General features: G+C 37.1%; 1 protein-coding gene across 1 annotated transcript in view; it reads right to left on the reverse strand.

Annotated features, from left to right (window-relative positions):
- LOC126815068 (rhophilin-2) overlaps positions 1-21,644 on the reverse strand; it is a 43,202-nt gene extending 21,558 nt beyond the window's left edge. The window contains exons 1-2 of the mRNA XM_050540600.2: positions 21,474-21,644; positions 436-551 (exon numbers count right to left, since the gene is read on the reverse strand). Of these exons, the coding sequence (XP_050396557.1) occupies positions 436-551; positions 21,474-21,536 (179 nt within the window). The 5' untranslated portion in view covers positions 21,537-21,644. The remainder of the gene's footprint in view (positions 1-435; positions 552-21,473) is intronic.
- Between the last annotated feature and the right edge of the window lie 3,317 nt (positions 21,645-24,961).

The following is a 24,961-nucleotide window of genomic DNA, read 5'->3' on the forward strand; positions in this document are numbered from 1 at the left end:
TGGTTGGGTTTTTTTATAAATATTATAACATATATAGTTCGTTAAAGTGAGAATTTCATATTTTCTAAGAAAGTAAAAAACATAATTATTTCTACGTCTTTTGCTCAATAGGTTGCCAACTCACTATTATACGATCATAGGTAGGCCTATCATTCTCACACCTAAAAATCATTCACTCCGGAAATAATAACACAATTACCTCCCTTGTTTTTCTATACCCCCCATGGAATAGCTATCTTCAAACGTTTGAATTTGAAGTTCTCAACCGTCAATAGTGAATTATAGGATTAATAGGATTATTCTTTAACAAGGTAGAACTAGAACTGTTTATACATGTAGATACCATCTATTTTAAGGCTTTATTTTAATACATTTTAAAAATATAACTTAAAAATATGAAATTATCGCTTTAACAATAAAAAAAAGACAACTCACCTGTAAAGATTTTCCGCTCCATTTCTCATCCGCAGTTCTTTATCAATCTGATCATTAAGTTTTGATCTTCGCGTTTGTAATTTACCTCTAGCCGTCTGTATGAGCGGATCCGATCCCTGTAAAAGATAAAATACACCAAATAAATAATTCAAACCTAGACAGACAGACATTGTAAATATTTTTACTATACTATGTAATACTTTTATTCATTATGTATTTGCTACTGGCAATGATTCAATAAATCAATTCATCGCAATACTGTATGTACTCAATAGTATACACATAAAAACCACATTAAATTTTGAACAATGTAAATTCATGAATAATTGACAATATTTTCAATATACTCCTTCATTTATTATATAAGTAGTATTGGTCATGATTTTGATAAATCAATTCATGGCAATATGTACTTGAAGTACACATAAAAACCACCTAGAATTTCTAACTTTTAAATTTTTTGAGGTCCCTTGAGATTTTTAAGGCCCTAAGGTAGTTGTATGTAGGTTTAATCCAGTAAATATCGCAGGCTAGCGGTGCCATCAAGGGTTGATTATGATCTTTTAATGTTAATAAATGTCTAATTAATAATTTAGATAACATATCAGGCCTAAAGAAAGACCTGCAATAGGCAGATTTAGCTCTTGCATAATGTATGTGGATTAAGCTGTGAGAAATTTGACAATTTTCAAAAAATGCAAATCATGCGTCGTTACTTTCAATACCTTTTATTAATGGACACCCGGTAAAATCTGGAACTGGCCCATTAAGATTTAACGACTCAATTGACTTCTGTTCCTTGTTTGTGAAAGCTAAATACCGGCATGCGGAGGCTGAAGTAGACCACCGTTCAACTTAGAGTATGCAAGTACACATGTACATGGTAAAGCTAAACGTAAACAAAAAGTTCTTTCTAACAATGTTATCTTTGGCATAGATCTCGACTTCCTACAGCCATCTTTATTTCTTATATGTTATTGCTTATTAGTTCTTAACAAAGCTGGTGAACGGCATTTGCATTTTGTCCGTGAATATTTTTAAAATACAAAAAAACTCCCATACTCGAGCTGATTATTTAAACAGGCATTATGCAAGAGCTAAATCTGTCTCAATCTGATTAAAGTACAGATGTACATGTATATTTCGTTTCGTTTTTTTATACTTTCGATGGCCTACACTACATGAAGATCTGACAAGTTATAGCGATAGGTCACGTCAGGGGTCAAAAGACCGACTTATGACCCTATGATGTCAGACATTTGATTAACCAATCAGCATTGATGTTACTAGTGGATTACCCACAGTTCCGTGCAAAACACGCCTAAAGCTCGCCGTAACGGACCGTTTCATTGGCTTATCCCCGACACCATTCAGAACACAAGTTAAATAACAACTCCTCCAGATCCAAGTGTAGTAAAGACAAGTAAAAAAAAATTTTGAACTATAAAAACGAAACGAAATAGGATCTGTGTTTTAACCAGATTGATGTATATAATATTAAATTTGACTTGCGGACACAGGCCCAATCTCATGTATATATGTGTAGATTGTGATTCAACAGAAATAAATCAAAATTTCATTTCTCTTTGGGAGCCACGGTGGGTCAGTAAGTAAGACGTTGGCTCCCTAACCTGGAGGTCCTGTGTTCGATCCTTGTGTTGACCGAGAAAGTTTATCGGGATTTTCTGGGGACGGTTCCCCCTTGTCAAGACGTAGGGCTTGTCAATGGACAACTTAAAGTCGTTAAGATTGGACGAAATACTAAGGTCACGTGTACACACTGGCGTGATATAAAAGAACCCTTGACAGTTAGAATCCGAAATAAGAATAGGTCATAGTGCCGCTGTCTGGGCAAATTTCGCTCATAGCATACTGTATGGCGTGTGCCCATTTTCATTATCCCAGTTGGAGCAGAAGAGTAGATTCTATTTCATTTTCATTTTCTCATTTTTTCTTTCCGTTAAATTCTTCAGAGTGTGAGTGAAACCTCCTTAAAAAGCAATCACTGGAAAATTGAGAAATTTCTTCCGTAACTTTAAACTTTCCGTCAAGGGAAAGAGACCACAGATATGTGCAACAAAATGTTGTGTTTCTTTGGTGGGATTCGTGAGTATTTAGATAGTGTAAACAAGGATTAGCCATGTAAAAAGTCAGAAAGCCACATTCAACAAAACGTGGATTCACACCTCAACATTCCTAAAATACAGATTAGATTTACATTTCTTTTCTCTCTCAACTCGCTCCCTTTTTAACTTTCTCGTAACTGTTGCTAACTTCTTAAACCCAACAATAACGTCTTTTTGCTTCAGTTCTTTTCCGTAATTTTTGCTAACTTCTTCCAGTTAACAACGCCTTTTTTGGGGCTTAGAATCTTTGTTGTCCATAAACCACACAAAAACACACACAAGATTCAAAAGTCGAATCTCTAAAGTGTAAAAAAATAGAAAGTCAATATTTAAACTGATGCTGTGTATTCTCAAAGATAACTGCATATTTTCTCTCAACTTTGTCATGGCATTTGTTGCTTTTCAGAAAAGACCCATGCATGGACAAAATATAATAGGCATTACAGAGAGAGAGAGAGAGAAATGGGGTTTAACGTCCACTCAACAAAAAGCAGGTCATTTCCCGACCAAGATATGGTTCAGTTTTATTTCAATAATTTGCTTATGTGTAGGTGTCTTTAGCAGTGGGAAGAAAATGGAGGTCCTTGAGAAAACCCACAAGGTTGGACGGGCGACCCTACTCATTGTCACGTACAACCAGTGAATCAAAACCAAACCAGTTGACTCAATGACAGACCTTATGATACAACGCACTCGTGTTAACCATTCCACCATCCAACCCCCGCCTTACAGATAAACACCTGACTTAATGGGCAAAGTTTACAGAATGTAGAAGATGTAATCTATACTAATATTTGTGACTGTCGTTTGTCTGTCTGTTCGGGATTGGCGGCTACACTAGGTCTGCCCCGAGTCTGAAATTTGGGGTATAGGGGTAGCTCGGACCGGGGAGTAACATAGGCCAGGTGGCGTTAGTCTACCACTTCCGGTTTCGGGGTTATGACCCCCGAGCAAAGCCGGGCATTCTTCTAGTTGAACTATAAATACACGACACAATCCAATGTAATACTATTACTGTTTTCTTTCCAACCACCATGTTCTCTACCCAACTGACCTACCCTCCTCCCCAACGAACCCATTCTCTCCCCAACCGAACTGGACTCATCCCTAACCGACCTGGACTCCTCCCCAACCAACCTGTTCCCTCCCCAACTGACCTATTCCCTCCCCAACTGACCCGTTCCCCTCCCTGACCAACCTGTTCTCCTCCCTGACCAGCCAAACCTCTACCCAACCAGCCTGGACTCCTGCCCAACCAGTCTGGACTGGACTGCTGCCCAACAAGGCTAATCATGTAATCTCTCTAATAAAATGAAACCATTACTGTTCTTCAGACTTCCATATCATTATATATTTCTACACCCATATAAACATACTTGAAAACGTTAAGAGAATACTCTTCGAAACACCGCCTAAATAAATCAGTAATTTTTCTCCCATAAGTATGTGTTATACTTTATTACCCATAAACTTACGCGAAAAGTAAAATCTTAAATTTAAATTTTAAAATTATAAATCTAAGATAAAAAAAAAATGATTTTAACAAACAGATTTAGAAGATCTTCAAGTTTTGTTTGCAGATTACAGACACACATATCTAACATACTAAAAACAAAACTTTCTTTTTAAAAAACTTGTACGAGATTTAAATTTAAAGACAATCGTCAATAACCTTAATAAAGCTGTGACTGTCATCTTTCAAAGTTCAAACCAGACAACATACAACAGATGACTTACTTATTGTTTTGTTTGATTGTCAACTTTTACAGTTTGTAAAACAAGTACAGCTTGTCTCAACCTACAAAGATTTGTCGTTAGTGAACTGTTTGGTTCATCCCAACTCAAACATCAAACCGCCCGAGTTAACTAAGAGGTGTTGAATTAATTGTGTATATGTTTTATGGCTTTGTACACATGCATGTTAATCTTACGTATTTGCTGAAGGTCACAGACTAATTAATGTAAACAAACTTCAGGGCAAACTCAGATTAAAGATTAAGGTTACATTCTCTTGGTTATTTGTCCGTCCGTACTCATTAAAGATGCGTTATGTAAGCGCTAAATCCGCCTATTGCAGCTCTTTCTTTTGGCTTCAAATCTGATATAAACTATTTTTTAGACATTTATTAACATGACAAGCCTATAATCAATTCTCTAGAACAGCGATTCTCAACCAGTGTTGGCAGAGAAAGTTCACTGGGAATTTGCAACATGGTTTTCCCCCTGTCAGTGGTGCAGCTGTATAGTCGTTCGGATGTGACGAAAAAACGAGGTCCTGTGTACACATTGGCATACACGTAAAAGATCCCTTGGCAGTCGGAATTTGATATAAGAGTAAGCTGTCCGGACAAAATTTCCCTCATAGCACACTGTATGGCGTATGCCCCTCTTCATCAGCCCAGGTCAGAGCAGAACAGTAGGGCGTTAAACCCCATTTCATTTCATTTTTTCGTCCATCAATGATTTGTCTGTATTTATATTTCCTGAACAAATGACCTGGTATTACATGTAGTTCAACTAAACCCATTATTCCCACAGACATGGGGAAACCAGGCTGGAAAATCTGAAGAAACTTTCAGGGGTATCGATCATTTGGATTGAACACAGACCCTCCTGATTAGTGAGCAATCACCCTACCCACTGAGTCACTGTATATTGCATCTTCAATAGAAGGCCTTTCCCCGTGTTCACAAAGCATTCTCAGACTTAAGTTGAGAATTTACTCAAACTTGTTCGCCTTATTTTAACTAAAATATAGTCCTTTATAATAATTTTGTTGTTTTAATGTATCAGATATATCAATAAGAAACTATGTGCAAAGTTTTGTGTCTCTGGATCAAAGATATTTTTCTCATCAACAGTAATTGAAAGTTGAGCAAATTCTTAAACTTAAGTCTGAGAATGCTTTGAGAACTCGGGGCCTAATCTTGCTTTATAACTCTGTACATGTAGGCCTATATCTTATCAAGCCCTTCATGTACATGTAATACCCTGCATATTTCGGCACTAATTTCGGTTGGCTACTGACCAAGCTGGGAGCCTATCAAATTCTGTGATTATCGCGAATACCAAGTCTCGTCTTCCAGCCAAAATGTCTACCTGTGATAGTCGAGTTGCAAAGTTCAAGGTTAAGGTTTCCGTGGAGGACGCCATGTTTGATTTGAGTGTGTTTGTGTCACAACTGCTGATTGGGCGCTATTGATCACGTGTCTGCACTATAAGCAGATAACGTAGCTATAAGTTAGGCCATTGCAAACCAGTCTTAGCAACTTGTAAAACTTCTGGAACATGCGTATATTGTAACATACAGCAGCAGGGCTGCCGACAACCAGTATCGCAGCGCAATTTGCGATACATATTTTCTCCATTGCTAATCAAAAATTTAAATCTAAAGTAATATGCCTGTCATTTTGGATATTGACTCAAGGATAATCCACATTTGAAGACTAGAAAGCTTTCTCAACAATTTCAACGAGTATAAAATGTTGAATAAAATTTTATAAACAAAACTGAATTCTCCGTGTGACATTTTCTTCTCGAACTACCCAGACACAATTCATTATACGGTACTATATAATACAGGGACATAACTTTATGAATAGGGACTATTAAACCGGAAACAGGGAATCAAGTAGTACCACTCACGTTGCGAGACATCAAGTAATTATATGATATTTTGAAAGAAATAAATCCAGTGTATTGTAAATAAAATATAAAAAAATAAATGTTAACGTATTGTAAAATGATAAATCAAAGTAAAAATTCCCGTAAAATATTACGTGTCTAGTCAATCGAGGTGCGCCCGATTGAACAAAAAAAGCAATACACGATAAAAAGCAGACGAAATTGTTTTCTAACGAAGATTTCTAACGTACAAAAAATAACAATTAAAATGATTGGGGCTTCGGAAGTCACTGTTAAGAATTGGCTTCAGACATAAGACCTAACTAAATGTCTACATCACATTCACAAACTGTCACAAGTACTTGTGGCAGTCCTAAAAAAATCTAAGATTAGTAAGAATGGAATCTAATCATATTTGTTATGTAATATCTTGTTATTTAGGTGTTTTATGTTGAAACTGAAAAACTGCTAATCAATTTTTCAATTTGCTAATCAAATTTGGCAAAATTGGACTTTTTGATTAGCAGTGCTGCTAATCAACCGTGAAAAATTACCGACAGCCCTGTACAGCAGTGTTATATAGCTCTATTATAACCTAAAATAATTAGCCCATTTATTTTCCACTGCATTCTGCATGTAACTTGCAATAGGCCCTGATCTTTTTATTGTGAAATGCCTTCTAAAATCCTTTGTAAACAAGATAAAATAGGCCATAATCTTTTTATTGTGTCACTCCTTCAAAAATCCATTAAATATATAAACCAGTTATACAGAATAAAAACTGACCAGAGTTACGTCAATATTAACACAGTGATTTTGTCATCGATTTTTCTCGGTTTATGACGGATAAAGAAATGGTCAAAATAACGCGAGGTGTACGAGACTGCAGCAGAATGTCAACGATATCTGGGATTGTGTTCACACAGTTCTGTATTAACTTCAATGAATAAAAGATCCCTTAGCAGTTGGAATTCGATGACGTAGCGTCGAGGTCCGGGCAAAATTTCTCTCATGGCACACTGTATGGCTTGTGCCCGTCTTCATTAGCCCAGTCGGAGCAGAACAGTGGAATGTTAAGCCCCATTTCATCTCCCTCTACATGTACATTAAAGATACATTATGGAAGATTCGATAAAGAGCTGGCAGTTCTCACTATAATAGTTAAAAGCTAGATAATGTAAAGGGAATATGTTGAAACTTTTAATCAAACTGCTCCACTCTCAGCCGAGAAAACCTTATGTTAAAATCACTGTAGCCTTGATTGTCATTGCATTGTTACTGCTTTCACGATTATTAACAAAATCTCGATATACATTTTTGCGGTTAATCAGCAATGGGCGTTGAACAGCAGATCAGATTTAAATCCAATGAAAATAAGATGGCATCAAGAATTGATTATGGTCTGGATAAGTTATTTAATGTTTAATTAATAGTTTAGATAATAATTCAGGCCTAAAGAAAGACCTGCAATAGACAGATTTAGCTCTTGTATAATGTACATGTATGTTTAAAGGAGCTAAATCGCTAACATTTGGGACCTAGAAATTGACAAAAGTGGGTCGCAGCGCATATAATACTGTAGTATGAATGTATATGAACTGATTTACATTCAATGGTTTCCGTTTTACTCCAATTTCAAATCAGTTATGTTCGGCGAAATAAGCCAGCAGTCTCAAGCGAGTGCAAATTTCTAGCGTCTGGTTATTCCAGTCTACATACGCCGTTTGATTTGGTGCAATGTGTCTAGCCTCGTCCCTCGAGTCTCTTGATACAACTGGGGCTGAAGCGCATTATGGTATGCGATTCGTGTACCAATGGTAAAATGTTTATTTTGTCTTAAATATTGGATATCAAAAGCCCATCTTTTTCCGGTAAGATCACAACATGAATGTTAATTTAATTTGACAAATAAATCGTGTTTTCAATGTTGAAGATTTTGGATGATATTGAGTTAGAGACTTAGCTACTTTAAGTAATACCTTGACTTTAAAACTTTGAGTAAGTGAGCTACATGTACCTTTCAATGGCTATAATAAAGATCAATTTCTTGAATCTGAAATTTCTAACATAATTATAAAAAAAAACTGTGAATAAATTTTGCGTGAAAAGAAGCTGTCAGAAAATATTTCCTTTTTTTTTTCAAAATTGATGATAATGCTAACTTTTTGATCAAAAGACATTTACATAAAATCCTTGTCTCAGCTCGAGTATCAAGCCTCTCACCAACAGATAAAAGGTATTGATAACGGAACAATAAACTGATTGTTTACTCAGGTTCAAGGGGTCATCTTACCTGGGAGGTATGATATATCTGTATAAAGACAGGTGAATTGTAATCAGATCTACAGGTATATTTATATGACGGTCACCTTGCCATAAACATTCATCCATAAAGGTTTTATGGCTTTAAATACCGGTGACAGCCGATCGCATTTCATACCATACAAGAAAAATCCTAGTTTTCATTTACACTGTTTGGAATATACCGTAACAATTCTATTTGCACAATGTTTGAATTCATTTTTTAGATTGAACTCGCAAAATATTGTATTTTCAAAGAAATGAAATGAAATGGGGTTTAACGTCCTAGTGCTCCGACTGGTCTAATGAAGACGGGCACATGCCATACAATGTGCCATGAGGGAAATTTTGGCCGGGCAGCAGGGTTACTGACTACCAGTACTTTTATATCAAATTCCAATATGTACGTACACTTTACATGTACATCCCTTGCCAGGCCCTTTGTCCTGCACCACTGATAAGGGGATCCATGCCGGAACTAGTTTGCAAGTTGGTTAAACATCCCGCAAATGAGAGAGAGAATGAGAGAGAGAGAGAGAGAGAGATGGGGTTTAAACTAGGTCATTTCAGAACTAACATATGGTTTAATTCTATTCCAATAATTCGCTTGCGCACAGGGATCTTTAGCAGTGTGAGGAAACTGGGGAATTGAAACCACGCCAGTTGACTCAATGACAGACCTTTATGATTCAACGTGCACATGCTAACCATTCGTATCCACCACTTGGTATGCGACATATAATTTATCTTATCGTAGACTATGCTTTATATTTATATGAGGTGTGCCCTGAAGTTAAAATATGTGAAGTGTTTTATTTATCTCTCTTGTTGTAGTGTGATTAAAGATAAATAATCTAATAAAATCACTGTTCACATTAAAAATCAAATTCAAAGGTTTTCACATATTTCTATTCAGTTCAGCCGGTGCAGTTCAAATATTTTGTCTGTTGAAATAAACAATTGTCAAGATCTAAAATCTCGCTAACCAGTTGGATGGCCGAATGGTTAGCATGTGTGCACTGTATCATAAGGTCTGTCATTGAGTCAACGGGCAGGGGTTTCGATTCCCCGGTTGTACATGACAAGCAGTAGGGGTGCCTGTCCAATCTTGTGGGTTTATGACACACTTCATAAAGGGAGAACTATTAAATACAAACAGAACAGAAAATATACCTTTGATGAAACCCAAATAATGCTGTTGTTGGATATTTAAGCCCCAGAAATCTGTTTGCAGTGAAGACAGTCTGCAATGGAAACCACTGATTTTATTTGAGAAAGTACATGTATCTATCTGTACATGTATCTGACAGTAGAAATTTGGTTGATAAAAATAGACTTCGGATGATTCACAAGTTGAAAAGGTGAATGTTTTTTTTTTCAGGTTAAATGCATAAAGTTCTAGGCTTTCTCCACGAAAAGAAAATAGCACATGTACATGTAGATAAGAATTTTCTCTCATTTGATTTTCTACTTTTTACTACATTTTGAATCTGATACACCCCTGTGTACGGTACGCTGTAGATAAGAGTCTTCTCTCATACGTTTGATTTTATACTCTTTATTACATTTTAAACCGGATAGCCCCTGTGTATGGTACACGCCGCTGATTATACCTAAATACGAATTTTCTCTCATACTTTTGATTTTCTACTACATTTTAAACCTGATACCCTCCCCACTGTGTATGGTACACTGCCCACTGTGTATGGTACACTGCCCACTGTGTATGGTACATGTACATTTAAAACCTGATACCACCCCCACCCCCTGTGTATGGTACACCACCCCTATGTATGGTACCACACCCCTCTGTGTATGGTACACTGCCCCTCTGTGTATGGTACACTGCCACCCTGTGTATGGTACACTGCCCCTCTGTGTATGGTACACTGCCACCCTGTGTATGGTACACTGCCCCTTTATTGTGTATGGTACCCCACCCCTCTGTGTATGGAACACTGCCCTCTGTGTATGGCACACTGCCCCTCTGTGTATGGTTATCTATCTATATATATCTGTATGTTACACCGCCCTCTGTGTATGGTTATTTATCTATATATATCTGTATGTTACACCGCCCTCTGTGTGGTTATCTATCTATATGTTAAATATGTTAATCTGTTTGTTTAGATCAGTGGGTGTATTTACTCAAGTATTTACGGTGTGATATAAAAGAAAGGATATTTATCATATTTACAGATCGGATAAATACAATCTTGATGACAGGTCACCTTTATCTAAACATTCTCGTACAGATACTGTATAAATTATAGGCTACCTATACTGTCTTAACATGACAGAACGTACACCCTATCACTATACAATACACAGAGAGAGAGAGAGAAATGGGGTTTAACATCCACTCGGGACTAACATATGGTTCAATTTTTTTTCATTAATTCGCTTGCGCTTAGGGGTCTTTAGCAGTGGGAGGAAACCGGAGGACCCGGAGAAAACCGACGAGGTTGGACTATATACGCTACAGCTGTCATGAAACAAAATGATATGAAATGTGGTTTAATGCCCTACTGTTCTGCGCCGAACTGGGCTAATGAAGATGGGCAAATGCCATACAGTGTGCTATGAGGGAAATTTTGCCTGGACAGCGGCACTACAGCCTACTCTTAAATCGAATTCCAACTGTCAAGGGATCTTTTATGTGCATGCCAATGTGTACAGAACAACCTATCACTACAGCGGTCACGAAACAAAACAAAATGAAATGAAATGGGGTTTAACATTCTACTTCGAACTGGGCTAATGAAGACGTGCATACGCCATGAACATGTAGTGTGCAATGAAGGAAATTTTGCCCTGGCAGCGGCACTAAGGCCTACTCTTATATTGAATTCACGTGCCATAAAACCACATTTCATTTATATAGAATTCCAACCGTCAAGGGATCTTTTATGTGCACGACAATGTATACACGGGACCTCAGTTTTTCGGACCATCTGAACGACTGGACGGCTGTCCTTGTCAGGCCCTCCGTCCTGCATCACTGACAAGTGGGAACCACGCCCGAAAATCTGGATGAACTTTCTCGGCCAATGCAGGGATCCAACACTCGACCTCCAGGCTAGTGAGCCAGCATCTTACCCACTGTGACCCCCCTTCACACTGAATGCTAATTTTATTGTTCAAAACGAAATGAAATGGGGTTTAACGTCCTACTGTTCTGCTCCTAACCTGGGCTAATGAAGACGGGAAACAGTTATTATACTGTTCGAATATTGGATTCAGTTAGAATGTTCAATGAATTATAAGATATTTGTCTTAACACATCTTCAGTAGAAGGCTTGCTCTTGCTTTAACTCCAGTACATCTTATCGAGCCCTTCACGTAACACCCTGCATATTTTGGCACTAATTTTGATTGGCCACCGACCCAGCTGGAGGGCTATCAGATTCCTCAATCATCACGAGTAACAAGTCTCGCACTTTCCAGCTAAAATGTCTACCTGTGATAATCGAGTTGCAAAGTTCAAGGTTCATTCAATGTCAAGATTTCCGTGGAGTGTCGCCATGTTTGATTTGAGTGTGTTTGTGTCACAACCTCTGATTGGACGTTACTGTTCACGTGTCTGGAGTAAAGGGAGATAACAGTCTAGCAACGTCTAGATGTTGTAAAACTTGCGGTCCTTGCTTCGGGAACATGGCCTTAACAGGACACCCTACTGGCAGTCCTGCATCAATATGATGTTTGCTGCAATGTGTAATATTGAATGAATGTATGAATGAATGAATAAATGGATGAATGAATGGGGTTTAACCCCTACCTTTCTGCACCAGGCTAATGAAGATGGTATTATTGACAGATTACAGATAAATATAGCTATATATTTGACCAGGTGTGATTAACACATTCCTATATAGATATAGATCATGTTATCAGTCTATACACACTGTATATAGATCAATAAGAGTTACTGTGGTTTATTACATCATATATCATAGTATTATATCACACATTACATAGGTACATATATGTCATTATTACAACATTGTATACAGGTAGAAGTACCACATGTACATATTACTTATACAGAGAGAGAGAGAGTGAGAGAGAGAGAGAGAGAGAGAGAGAGAGAGAGAGACTAACACATGATTTTATTTCATTTCAATAATTCGCATGTGCATATGTGCATAGGGGTCTTTAGCAGTGGGAGGAAACCCACGAGATTGGACAGGCGACCCTAATCCTTGTCATGTACATATACAACCGAGGAATCGAAACCCCCGCCAGTCGACTCATTGATGTACTTATACAGAGCGAGAGATAGAGAGAGAGAGAAAGAGAGAGGGTTTAAAGTCCACTCGACACAAACTATGTCATTTCAAGACTAACATGGTTTAATTTTATTTCAATAATTCGCATGGCGTAGGGGTCTTTAGCTGTGGCAGGAAACCAGAGGCCCCGGAGAAAACCCAGGGGGTTGGACAGGCGACACAACTTCTTGTCAAATACAACTGGGGAATCGAAACCACGCCAGCTGACTCAAAGACAGACCTTATGATACAGCACACAAGTGCTAACCATTCGGTCACAAGTAGTAGACCCTACATGTACCTTAAGAAATTAACACCACATGTGGTAGACCCTACATGTACAATGTACAAGGAAATTAAGCCCTGTTAGATGTATGACAAGGAAATTAAGCCCTGTTACAAGAACGACAAGGCAATTAGGCCCAGGTATATGTCACACAAGGACATCAAGACATACATGTAGATATCCATAAGGAAAAGCTTCTTTGAAAGTTTGGCACAAAACCTTCAACCTATACTAAAACTTTTAAAAAATACTACATGTAATAGACAACATAACACATGGAAATGTTTATAGTTTTTATGGCAAATTTATGAGGTAACATTATGACGTGGGTATAAAGACAGACGTCGTGAAGGTCAAGTTACCTGACAGTATTATGTCACAGGTATATAACACACCTGTCAAGTTTAACATCTATATGATACCTGTATTATATAACAGGTAGCCTCAAGGACCTATTCATATCATTGGTAATAAATATATCAAGGAACTAACAGGCCTGAATTACATGTTAGGGTCAATTTGTCATATATGTATCATCAGTAATAAATACATCTTTGAACATTTCTCAAGCCTCTGATTAATTTGTCATATCATCGATAATAAATACATATTTGAAGTTTGAACTCACATGTAAAAAAATGGATTGATAACTACTCCCTTCTTACTTATCATTGTCATATCATAGGTAATATATACATGTATATCCTTGATTTAAACTAATAAAAACTAGTAGAGTTATTCAACAGTCCTCATCAGTTTAGAAAATTTTAAACACAAAAATCAAAAGAAAGAGAGAGCGAAAGAGAGAGACAGACAGATGCCCGACACAAACTATGTCATTTCGGAACTAACATATGGTTCAATTTTTCTTCAATTATTCGCTTGCACGTAGGGGTCTTTAGCAGTGGGAGGAAACCGGAGAACCTGGAGAAAACCCACAGGGTAGGACAGGAGACCCTACTCCTTGTCACATACAACTGGGGGATTCGAAACCACGCCAGTTGACCCAATGATAGACTTTAAAATACAGCGCGCACACACTAACAATTCAGCCAACCACCCCCCACCCCCCTCTTAAGTGAATTAAACTAATACAAAATTGTGCATACATTCCTGTAAATTAATAGAGTTATTCAACAGTCCTCATTAGTTTAGAAAATTTTAAACACAAAAGTCAAAAGAGTTAGGAGCCTAGAGCCTATGCAAATATGCATAATTATGAAGACGGCAATTTAAGAGGGCAACCAACCGTACATACTCAATAAAGCCTGAATAGTTTGAATAGAACGATTTAAACTAGTAGCTTCCTGGGATAAATCTGGGAAGGCTGTTCGCCAATTAACAGATTTTTTTACTAACTTTCCCTCTTATAGGTCGCATGTAGGATGCTCTTTCACCTCCCATAAATTACTGTTGTATGATGTTGAGTGGCTTACTGACTGGGAAAAAAATAGCATATGACTCTTGGCTATACCGTGGCGATTAATGACTAAGTTGTATCTCTCTGTATATATTACATGTATGTATGTATACATATGTATGTATGGTCTTGCACCACTGACAAGGAGGAACCATTTAGCATTAATTGTGATAGGACATAAAATCCAAGACTGTGACGAATTAACTCCTTACTTAAAAGTATAGTTGATGGAGAGAGAGAGAGAGAGAGACAGACAGAGAGAGAGATGGGGTTTAATGTCCACTCAACACAAATTAGGTCATTTCGGGACTAACATATGATTCAATTTTAGCACTGGGAGGACCCGGAGAAAACTTATGAGGTTGGACAGGCAACCCTACTCCTTGTCATGTACAACTGGGGAATCAAAACCCCACCAATTAGGTCATTTCAGGACTAACATATGATTCAATTTTAGCAGTGGGAGGACCCGGAGAAAACCTATGAGGTTGGACAGGCAACCCTACTCCTAATTGTCATGTACAACTGGGGAATCAAAACCCCACCAGTTGACTCAATGACAGACCTTATGATACAGCACGCACACTCGCTAACCATTCGACCTTCCACCCCCCAACCCCCACCCCCCAGATAAATAAAAGTAGAGGGTTTCTTTAAAAAAGTGAACAGCACACATGTACATAATGTTAAAAATGTTAAAAAATAACTAAAAACGTCAAATTTTGATCCTAGTTGAATAAAAGAAGCTAAGGAGTCGACAGCATTAGAAGGAAGATATGCAAAAGTTGATAAATAATAGTACATTTTTCAAAAGTGAACAGCACACATGTACATAATGTTAAAAATGTTAAAAAATAACTAAAAGCCAAATTTAGATTCCTTGTTGAATAAAAGAAGATAAGAACTCGACAGCGTTACAAGGAAGGTATGTAAAAGTTGATACATGTAAATAAAGGCCGTCATTGGCTTGCCCACAACCACGATTATTGACACAAACATTAACAGGAGCTTTTCATGCGGAGACCTCTCTCTCTTCGTGTATACATACAACATGTAAAATATGCGAGGACATGAATGAAATAAAGGACTTAGTCTAACCACATTTAACTTCACTAATTATCTGGCAACATAACTCATGTAAAAACAAAATACAAGAATAATTCCCTCGTAAGTTCATGTACATGTATAAGGAAGATAAAACAATCAACTTCATTGTGCCAGAGTAACTTATTTTTTTAAACTCCCACATTGCTAGAATAATGGTTAAGTATAGAGCTTATGTAAAATAGTACACAATCAGATGTATGTTTCATGAACTGGAATGAAATGGGGTTTAACATCCTACTTTTCTGGTCCAATCTAGGTAATGAAGACAGGTACCTTAATGCATTTGCCAACGGGTAAATTTAACGGCACCTCCTTTTTTGTCTCATCTGAACGAAGAGAAACTGTTCGTAATTACCAGGCTCCTAGTCCTGCATATAATAAAACAGGGTACATTGGTATTTATTAATTTCACACTTCGAAAAATAAAGTACGGTAATACCAAATTTATCATGATGAAGTTTGTTTTTATACTTGTGTCTCTGGTTTATTAATAATTACAATACATGTAATGTACACACAAATTTCTAAATTTGAGATAATCTTGGAATTATGTTATCAAACTTAAAATGACTTTGTCGCTAAAATGACTTTGTGCCATTTGTCGCTAAAATGGAGGTTGGATGGCCGAATGAGTCAGTCAACTGGTGTGGTTTTTATTTCCCGGTTGTGATTGGCACGCAAATTATTGAAACAAAATTAAACCATATATTAGTCCTGAAATGACCTAGTTTGTGTCAAGTGGAAGTTAAATCCTCTCTCTCTCTCTCTCTCTCTCTCTCTCTCTCCAACAGCTGTACATGTGTTACATGTGTTACCTAACTTAACTTAAAGTAGCTAAGTCTCTAACTCACTATCATCCAAAATCTTCGACATTTAAAACACAAATTATTTGTCAATTTAAAACAACATTGATGCTGTGATCTTACCGGAAAAAGATGGGCTTCTGATATCCAATATTTAAGCCAAAATAAATATTTTACCATTGGTACATGAATCGTGTACCATAATGCGTTTCAGCCCCAGTTCTAGCAAGAGACTCAAGGAACGAGGCTAGACATATTACACCAAACCAAACGGTGTATGTAGACTGGAATAACCAGACGCTAGGAATTTGCATTCGATTGAGACTGCTGGCTTATTTCACGGAACATAACTGATTTGAAATTAGAGTAAAAACGAAATTGATTGAATGTAAATCAGTTTATATACATTCATATTACAGTATTATATGAGTTGTGACCCACTTGTGTCAATTTCTAGGTCCCAAATGTTAGCGATTTAGCTCCTTTAAGGTAACTACATGTATGAAACCACAAATACACCACATGGTTTAAAAATAATCATGACGGTTGACCTGAAGCTTGCGATTTTTTAAAAGTAATTATATTTTTTTGTAACAGAGAAATATAAATAATGAATGGTTGACTTTTTCACACTTTAAACAATTTAATTTATACCATATAAAATTTGATACATAATTTTTTTTTACTGAATAAATTATGCGCATATATAAATATGTGCAAGGAGAAAGGATCATATACTTGACATTCCACGGGCTGGGAATTTAATCAACATAAATAACCCTATCCTACAGTATTATCTTTCAAACATGTCGAATATTTTATTACTTAGTGTACTGCAGTATTTAATATTTACTGAGAATGTCAAGTCGAGTCACTAAGTTTTATATCAATTGGCCTATATCATATATAAGTGTATAAATTTGGCTTCATCTCTAAACCTGTTCTATTAAAGAATTTGTTACCTTGGGGCAGATTAACATTTTATATAAAAATTACAATGGAGAACACAGGCCACAAGATCTCACAACATTTTGTAATATTATAACTCTGATAGAGAAAGAAATGGGGTTTAACCATTTAACATCTACTCAATAAGACATTTTGGGATTAATATACATGTATGGTAACCATAGAACTAAAATTTACTATGTTAGTCTCAAAATAGCCCAATACACTAGTACAATATACACTGTAATAATACATCAATTTCAGAGAGAGAGAGAGAGAGGTGGGGTTTACATTTAAGGTCCACTCAACACAAACTAGGTCATTTCGGGACTAACACATAATTAAATTTTATTTCAATAATTCGCTTGCGCATAGAGGTCTTTAACAATGTGAGGAAACTGGAGAAAACCCACGAGGTTCGACAAGTGACCCTATACCTTGTCACATACAAGCGGGGAATCAAAACCACGCCAGTTGACTCAATGACAGATCTTATGATTATGATATAACGCGCACACGCTAACCATTCGGCCATCCAACATCCCTGTTTGTAGTAACATTTTTATGATTGGGGGGGGGGGGGGGAGACTGAATGATATGTGTGCGCTGTTATCATAGCCCAATGCAGTACTAGTACAGAGAGAGAGAGATGTATGACTAATTAAAACAGAATTTATAGAAGGTAATATTTAGTCTAAGATCATTCTGTGTACAATGTATATTTAGTCTAAGAAGATCATTTCAATTTGATGTACAATGTATCGATCCTATTAATCACCAACAAGAGCGTTTTGTTGTCAATATCACCCAAAGTATTGCAAAAAGTGACGACAAGGGAAGATATGTTATAGATAATATGCATACATGTACATTGTATCTTTCCTTGTTGGGTCACTTTGGAAGATATTGACAAAAACACAATGATGTCGGTAAATAGGCGGAGAACTATGTACAGTATCTTTCCTAGTCGGGTCACTTTTTGCAATACTTTGGTTGATATTGACAAAATACGATGATGTTAGTGAATAGGAAGACCCCAATGTACACTATGGTTGTCATTCAAATTCTTCTTCTTGTTCCCACGTCTACATGTAAGATAGTCAAGATTAATGTATTGCAAAAAAAAACCCAATGATGTCGGAGAATAGAAGGACCCCAATGTACAATATCTTTCCTTGTCAGGGTCATTTTTTGAAATACTTTGGTTGACAAAAAACAATGATGTTGGTGAATAGGAGGACCCCAATGTACATTATGGTTGTCATTCAAATTGTTCTTCCTGTTCCCACGTCTTGTCTACACGTTATATACCGGTAGTCACCTCATGTTTTACAATCTGGCCTCAAAATAGGTGTACCGTTTGACGTCTTCTAAAATTAACATAATTTTATAGCTTGACTTTATAAATAACTTTTATGATCGCCTTGCCTTAAACAGTTTAAAACCAAACTGTAGAATATATGTAGATGATTTTTTATGTACATGTAAAGTACCATGTGGACAAATTTTCTACACATTTACTTGATTTCATAGTATTCACCGGTAGGCCCTGTTTTTCAAATATTCAAAAGTCAGAACGGCCGCATCATACATGTATATCAAAATAAACTTTAGATTTACAATGCACATACATGTACATGTACAGTAAATGTATACAATATAATTTCAGAGTCTGTGAATTTTTATCAGGGGTCCTAAAATCTTTTCAGCCCAAGGGCCACAAAGTTTGAACCCTATAAGGACAAAATTGGTGGAAGGGGTAGCATAAAAAATGGGCCTCAAATATTGTAATGAAAGACAGAATCTGTCCACCTTTTAAGCTAATATACCAATATACATCTAGGACACAAAATGAGAGAGAGGTCATGTTGGGACTAACACATGGTTCAATTTTATTTCAATAATTCCCTTGGGCGTAGGGGTCTTTAACAATTAGGAGGAAATTGGAGGACACAGAGAAAACCCACGAGGTTGGACAGGGGATCCTACTCCTTGTCACATACAACCAGGGAATTGAAACCACGCCAGTTGACTCAATGACAGACCTTCTGACACGACACAAAATGAAATGGGGGGTTTAATGGCCTACTGTTATAAAAGGACTGGGCTAATAAAGATAGTATAATAAATTGGCTGGGATGTTGTGATTTTAATGTTTGGTTTAGATGTGTTTAATCATTGTTGGAGAGAAAGAGATGGGTTTTAATGTCCTCCTCACACAAACAGGTCATTTTGAAGCCACTCCATTTGATTTAATGGCAGACAGTATTATATATTTTAAACCAAATAAAGACTACACGACCTCCCAACACTCAGTTGGCGAAAAATGTCATTTCTAGGCAAACAAAATCATAATTCAGTCATTTTCAACCATTGTTTATATATCTTTACTCAAGTTCTGTTCATAGTATATAAATCTAGATCAAGTGTACCACAAGGAGCTATTAAATCTCTTTGACTTTTAGGTCAGTGGACACTTATGGCTAGCGAGAGAGGGAGAAATGGGGTTTAATGTCCACTCGACACAAACTAGGTCATTTTGGGACTAACATATGGTTTAATTTTATTTCAATAATTTGCTTGCGCGTAGGGGTCTTTAGCAGTGGGAGGAAACCGGAGGACCCGGAGAAAACCCACGAGGTTGGACAGACGACCCTACTCTTTGTCACGTACAACCGGGGATTCGAAACCACGCCAGTTGACTCAATGACAGCCATGATAAAGCGCGCACGTGCTAACCATTCGGCCATCCACCCCACCCCCCTTCTTATGGCTAGCCCCCAGATCCATTCACTTAAAGGCTCAATACCACTCTTGTTGTAACTGAATAATATGTCCAAATCTTTATTCTGGTCAACAAATTGTACTATTTTAGAATATTTCAATTAATTGATGATACAAATTTCATCTTAACACACCTTATTTAAAAATTTTGAAAAATTCAACATAATGGTTTGAAACGTCTAACGTAAACCTTTTCAAATGAAACTTCGATTTAAAAATATTTTCGAACCCTCTGGACAAGTAAAATAGGATGTAATGGATAATTTACACAACAGGTAGGACACTTAAACATCTAGTACTTAGATAGAGATATTATTTATTTTCTGGAGCTTTCAAGCCAGCAAGAGTGTTATTGTCCCTTTAATCTGATATTTACATTTGTTTGTGATTTCTGCTTATTGTGTCTTGTGTAATTGTGTGTGGTGCAGTCTCCCTGCACTTACTATTACAGCTCATTTGGTTCAGTCCAGATGATACAGGTACGTGCACCAGGGGGACAGCACCACACAAGACAAACCTATGGACATGACACAGACACATCAAACAACAAACCACATATCAGATCAAGTGAATATCGGACTCACATAAAACAAAAACAAAACCAGCTATAGTATTACAAATATATCACACAAATTTTCAACAGTCTTTTAATTATTCATCCAAGTCCGAAACGTCGCCAGACCGAGTCCGAAAAGTCGTAGAGTAAGTCTGAACCGTCGTCAAACGGAGTCCGAAAGGTCGCCTGTGTTGAGTACGAAATGACGCAGGACCGAAATGACGTTCCTTCTAGTTGAAATAAACAAATGAAATTGTAATGGTTCATGATCTAATATTCTTGAATGGTTTTGTTACTAAATCTTGGTTTAAAACTTTGAATAGAACACATGTACATGTGATTATGAAGTCTTTACTCTTCTAACATATTAAACATTGTTTTATAATGTACATATGTAATGTTAGATTTTTCAATTTCTAGGCAAGTCCAATTTCTATATCCATTGATCACAAACTTTTTTTAAATGGATAAATTAAAATATGCCGTGTACATGTTTGTTGTCATTTGTACCGTCATGGCGAAAATCAGCTGATTGACCTACTAACAATAAAATAGCAACAATTTTCTACAATTTAAGTTAATACTACGACATTCCATCGTCAACCTCCTAAATTTAGTGAAATTCCTCGAGCCCCACCCACCCGAGTAACCTAGTGAATAGGTTCACAAAGAAGCCAGTCGCTTTCGGTCTATACACACGCACAATAACCATCGTTTGACAACATTGTATCAATAACTTTCCAGTCAAAACATTCCATACCAACACTCAACTGACAGCATGGAAAGTTTCATTGAAATTAGCTAAACACTCTTACCTTTCTGCAGTGTCGTTCATTATTATTCTTTATCGACACCACGCTTTTATGTAGGACACTCATTTTTGGCTTACATTCGTCCTGTCTACGAGTTAAATCCGTTAGATGGTTTGAATATTTACGTCCAACGTTAGACTACTCATGCGACATGACTTCTGTTCGATCAACCGTGACCTCTCCAACCCGTGACGTCACGAGGGACCGTTTTGTTTTTCCATGCTTGTAACAGGTGCGCGTATTGTGACGTCATGCACAACATTGATATTTTGTTGATATTAAGAAATTGCATCGTTATTAATTCAGAATTATGAATGAAAACAGTGATTCATTCATAAATAAAAGAAACATGACTTGTATTCCTCCGCCCACCGATAGAACTTCTCTATGAGTTTTTATGAGAGCTAGATTTAGAATTCTAAAAGTTTATTTCATCAGAACGCTCATTTATGTTGAGGTACGCGTGTAGACATAAATTGATGCTGCGTAGTAACCCAAATTTGAAAAAGATATTGAACGGATTATACATAATGTATACTTCTTTAATCTATATTTTAGCGGAGTTATGAAGCAAACTGTTCTACGAAGGAAATTTTGTTGGGACAGTGGTTACTACGGCCTATTATGTAATTGTACTAGCGGAAAAAGTAGAAGACGAAACACACGTACGCTCTTCTCTATTGCTCCGCCCACAATAATCTTCGGAAATTTTTTTTAAGTCATCACATTAAAACTAGTTTTAATGATTCAATAATGCATGTATATATGAACGATGATAAATGTAAACCATACAAGATGTTGCAATGTTCGTATATGAAATGTTTAAAAATAGACATTAAATACCATTTGCTATGTAAGGCCGAATATATATACCGTACGTCCTTACAAGATATTAATATAATTTAATATACTTTTAGAAACCTCTGTAAACCTTATATTCTGATGTTTATTATTGTAGCCTATTGTACTTTGTATTGTATGCTTTACCATACTCGTGTATATACCATGCAGTTGTGTAATAAAGCATTAATTATTATTATATATGTAGGCCATTCGACTCGTATTAATATATATATATACTCTTCAAAAAAAGTAGGGGATATTCAGAAACAATACAAAACTGCGGAAATGCACTGCTGTTTTTATTAGAGGTAACTGCAGTGTATGTTAATAACAGGCCAATTGCCTACACATGAACATAAACAGTTCATGTGGGCGGCTTATCTGACTGACGGCCCCATTTCACTCGCAAAGAGATACACAGTCAAAAGTGAAAATGGACGTTTTTGATTTTTGTTTTAATAATGAGTAATTGCTCCACCGATCCTCAGACATTCAGCATTTCGCCGTGGCATGCCCCTAATCAACCGTCCAATCACGATTTGGGGCAATCTGACTCACTCCTCTTGCAGTGCCACGGCCAATTCTTGCAGTGTTGTCGGTTGACGTTGACGTCCACGAACACGTCCCCCGATCAAATTAAACGTGACACACTAAAGCAAAGATACGCTAAACAGTAAATCTTATGCAAGAACCAATAGGAAAGCCAACATGGGTAGATAAAACAGCACGCGGCAGTTTTCATCAACCCTTCCTTAAAGCGTGTTAAATTTGACAATGAACCCCTCCCACGTGTATGGCGCTATTGCGTGTCGCATGTGCAGCTCAGTTGTTCTGTTTGGTGTGACAAGTTCTTCATCTGTGAACATACTCTCAAAGCATGTCAAGTGTTCATGACTATTTATCATATGGCAACCTGCATAGGTATTTGCTTTCAATATCCCCTACTTTTTTTGAAGAGTATATATATGTCTATATGGTGTATATTATGAAGTTTTCTCTCCTGAATGGATGTTTTGGTACAATAAATCGGTCTATATCGAATTTCAACTGTCAAGGGTTCTTCTACGTGTCTGCCAATACGTCGACCTACACGGGATATCTTTTTTTGTCCCACCCGAACGACTACATGTTGTCCCTTGACGTGCCCCATTGACAAAGGGGGGGGGGGGCTACGCCGAAAAATCTCGATTAATTTTCTCGGTCAACACGGGGATCGCACTAGAAAATGTGTATCAATGATGATGGATATGAGTTTATTTGTATATTGTGGGTTTGTGTATTCATGTTGTATATCACTGTTGTGTATAATCACTGTTGTGTATAATCACTGCTGTGTATAATCACCATTGTGTATTTCAACTGTGTACTGGGTTTTGTATATTCTAATTCCATGTAAATAAATAAAACTATTGTCTATTGCTGTGAGCCTTTTTCTTCTGACATGTATTTTTCACGGGATTATTCGTTAATACGAAAATCTGTCCATATTTTTGTTCCGAAGATCTGTTGGACCGAAGACCTGTCCGTCCGTTGTTCCAAATATCTGTTGGTCTGAAGTTCCATCAGCCCAAAGTAATCATAACAGATCTACAATATATTGCCTTTGTTATTTTAGAAGTGTAAATTCAAATTACAACCTGATTAAAAGACAGATCTATATTTCGGTTTTTTTTTATACTTTCGATGACCTACACTACATGAAGATCTGGCCAGTTGTACTGGGAGGTCGCGTCAGAGGTCATACGAGCGACATTTGATCTATAACGTCAGACATTGATTAATCAATCAGCGTTGACGTTTCTAGGGGTTTACCCACAGTTCCGTGCATAGCACGCCAAGAACTCACCATAACAGACCGTTTCATTGGCTAATTCTTCACATCAACTAGAAAGCCTGTTATATAACAGCTCTTCCAGATCCTAGTGTTGGGAAGACAAGTAAAACGAATTTTTTTTCTGTAACAAAAGAAACAAAATAGGATCTGTGTTTTAATCAGATTGTTCAATCTACTGAACAAAACATAGTGGAGGGGGCGGGGGTACTTGGAAAGTTACAGGGACAAACGGGACCAAACGGGTCGAGAAGCCCCGCTCTAGATCGATGACTAGTAGAGTGGTGTATACGTGTGATATACCCATACCACTGTACAAATCGTGGATCTTACCGAGTCTCGTAATAGAGCATCATGCCCCCCCCCCCCCAGGAGAAGTCCTTGGGTTTACCCTCCAACCACTACACAGCCTTTTTGTTCAATGTATCGGACCAAACGTGTTGCTCCCCGTCCACATCAAGTGCCGCTCTGGGCGCCCCCTATCGTACGTACCATTATTAACTGGCCATCAACAATATCTCACTTGGAAAGGGGTAAGATGTGTTGCTATGATTATAAGGATGTATAACAGATAAATATGAAATTTAAAAAATAATAAAACTTCCTGTTCACGCACAACAACCAGGAAGATGTTATTGAAATGTTAACATGAGTGAAAATATCCGGTCAATCTTTCTCACCAAAACCCAATTAATCCCAAGCCCTGTATACCTATTGACACTCCTCTAAATGATGTGGGAATCAGGTGGCTAAGTGGGTAAGACGCTGGCTCGCTAGCCTGGAGGTCGGGTGTTCGATCCCTGCATTGGCCGAGAAA

Source organism: Patella vulgata, chromosome 3, assembly GCF_932274485.2.
Source record: "Patella vulgata chromosome 3, xgPatVulg1.2, whole genome shotgun sequence".
Lineage (NCBI taxonomy): Eukaryota > Metazoa > Mollusca > Gastropoda > Patellidae > Patella > Patella vulgata.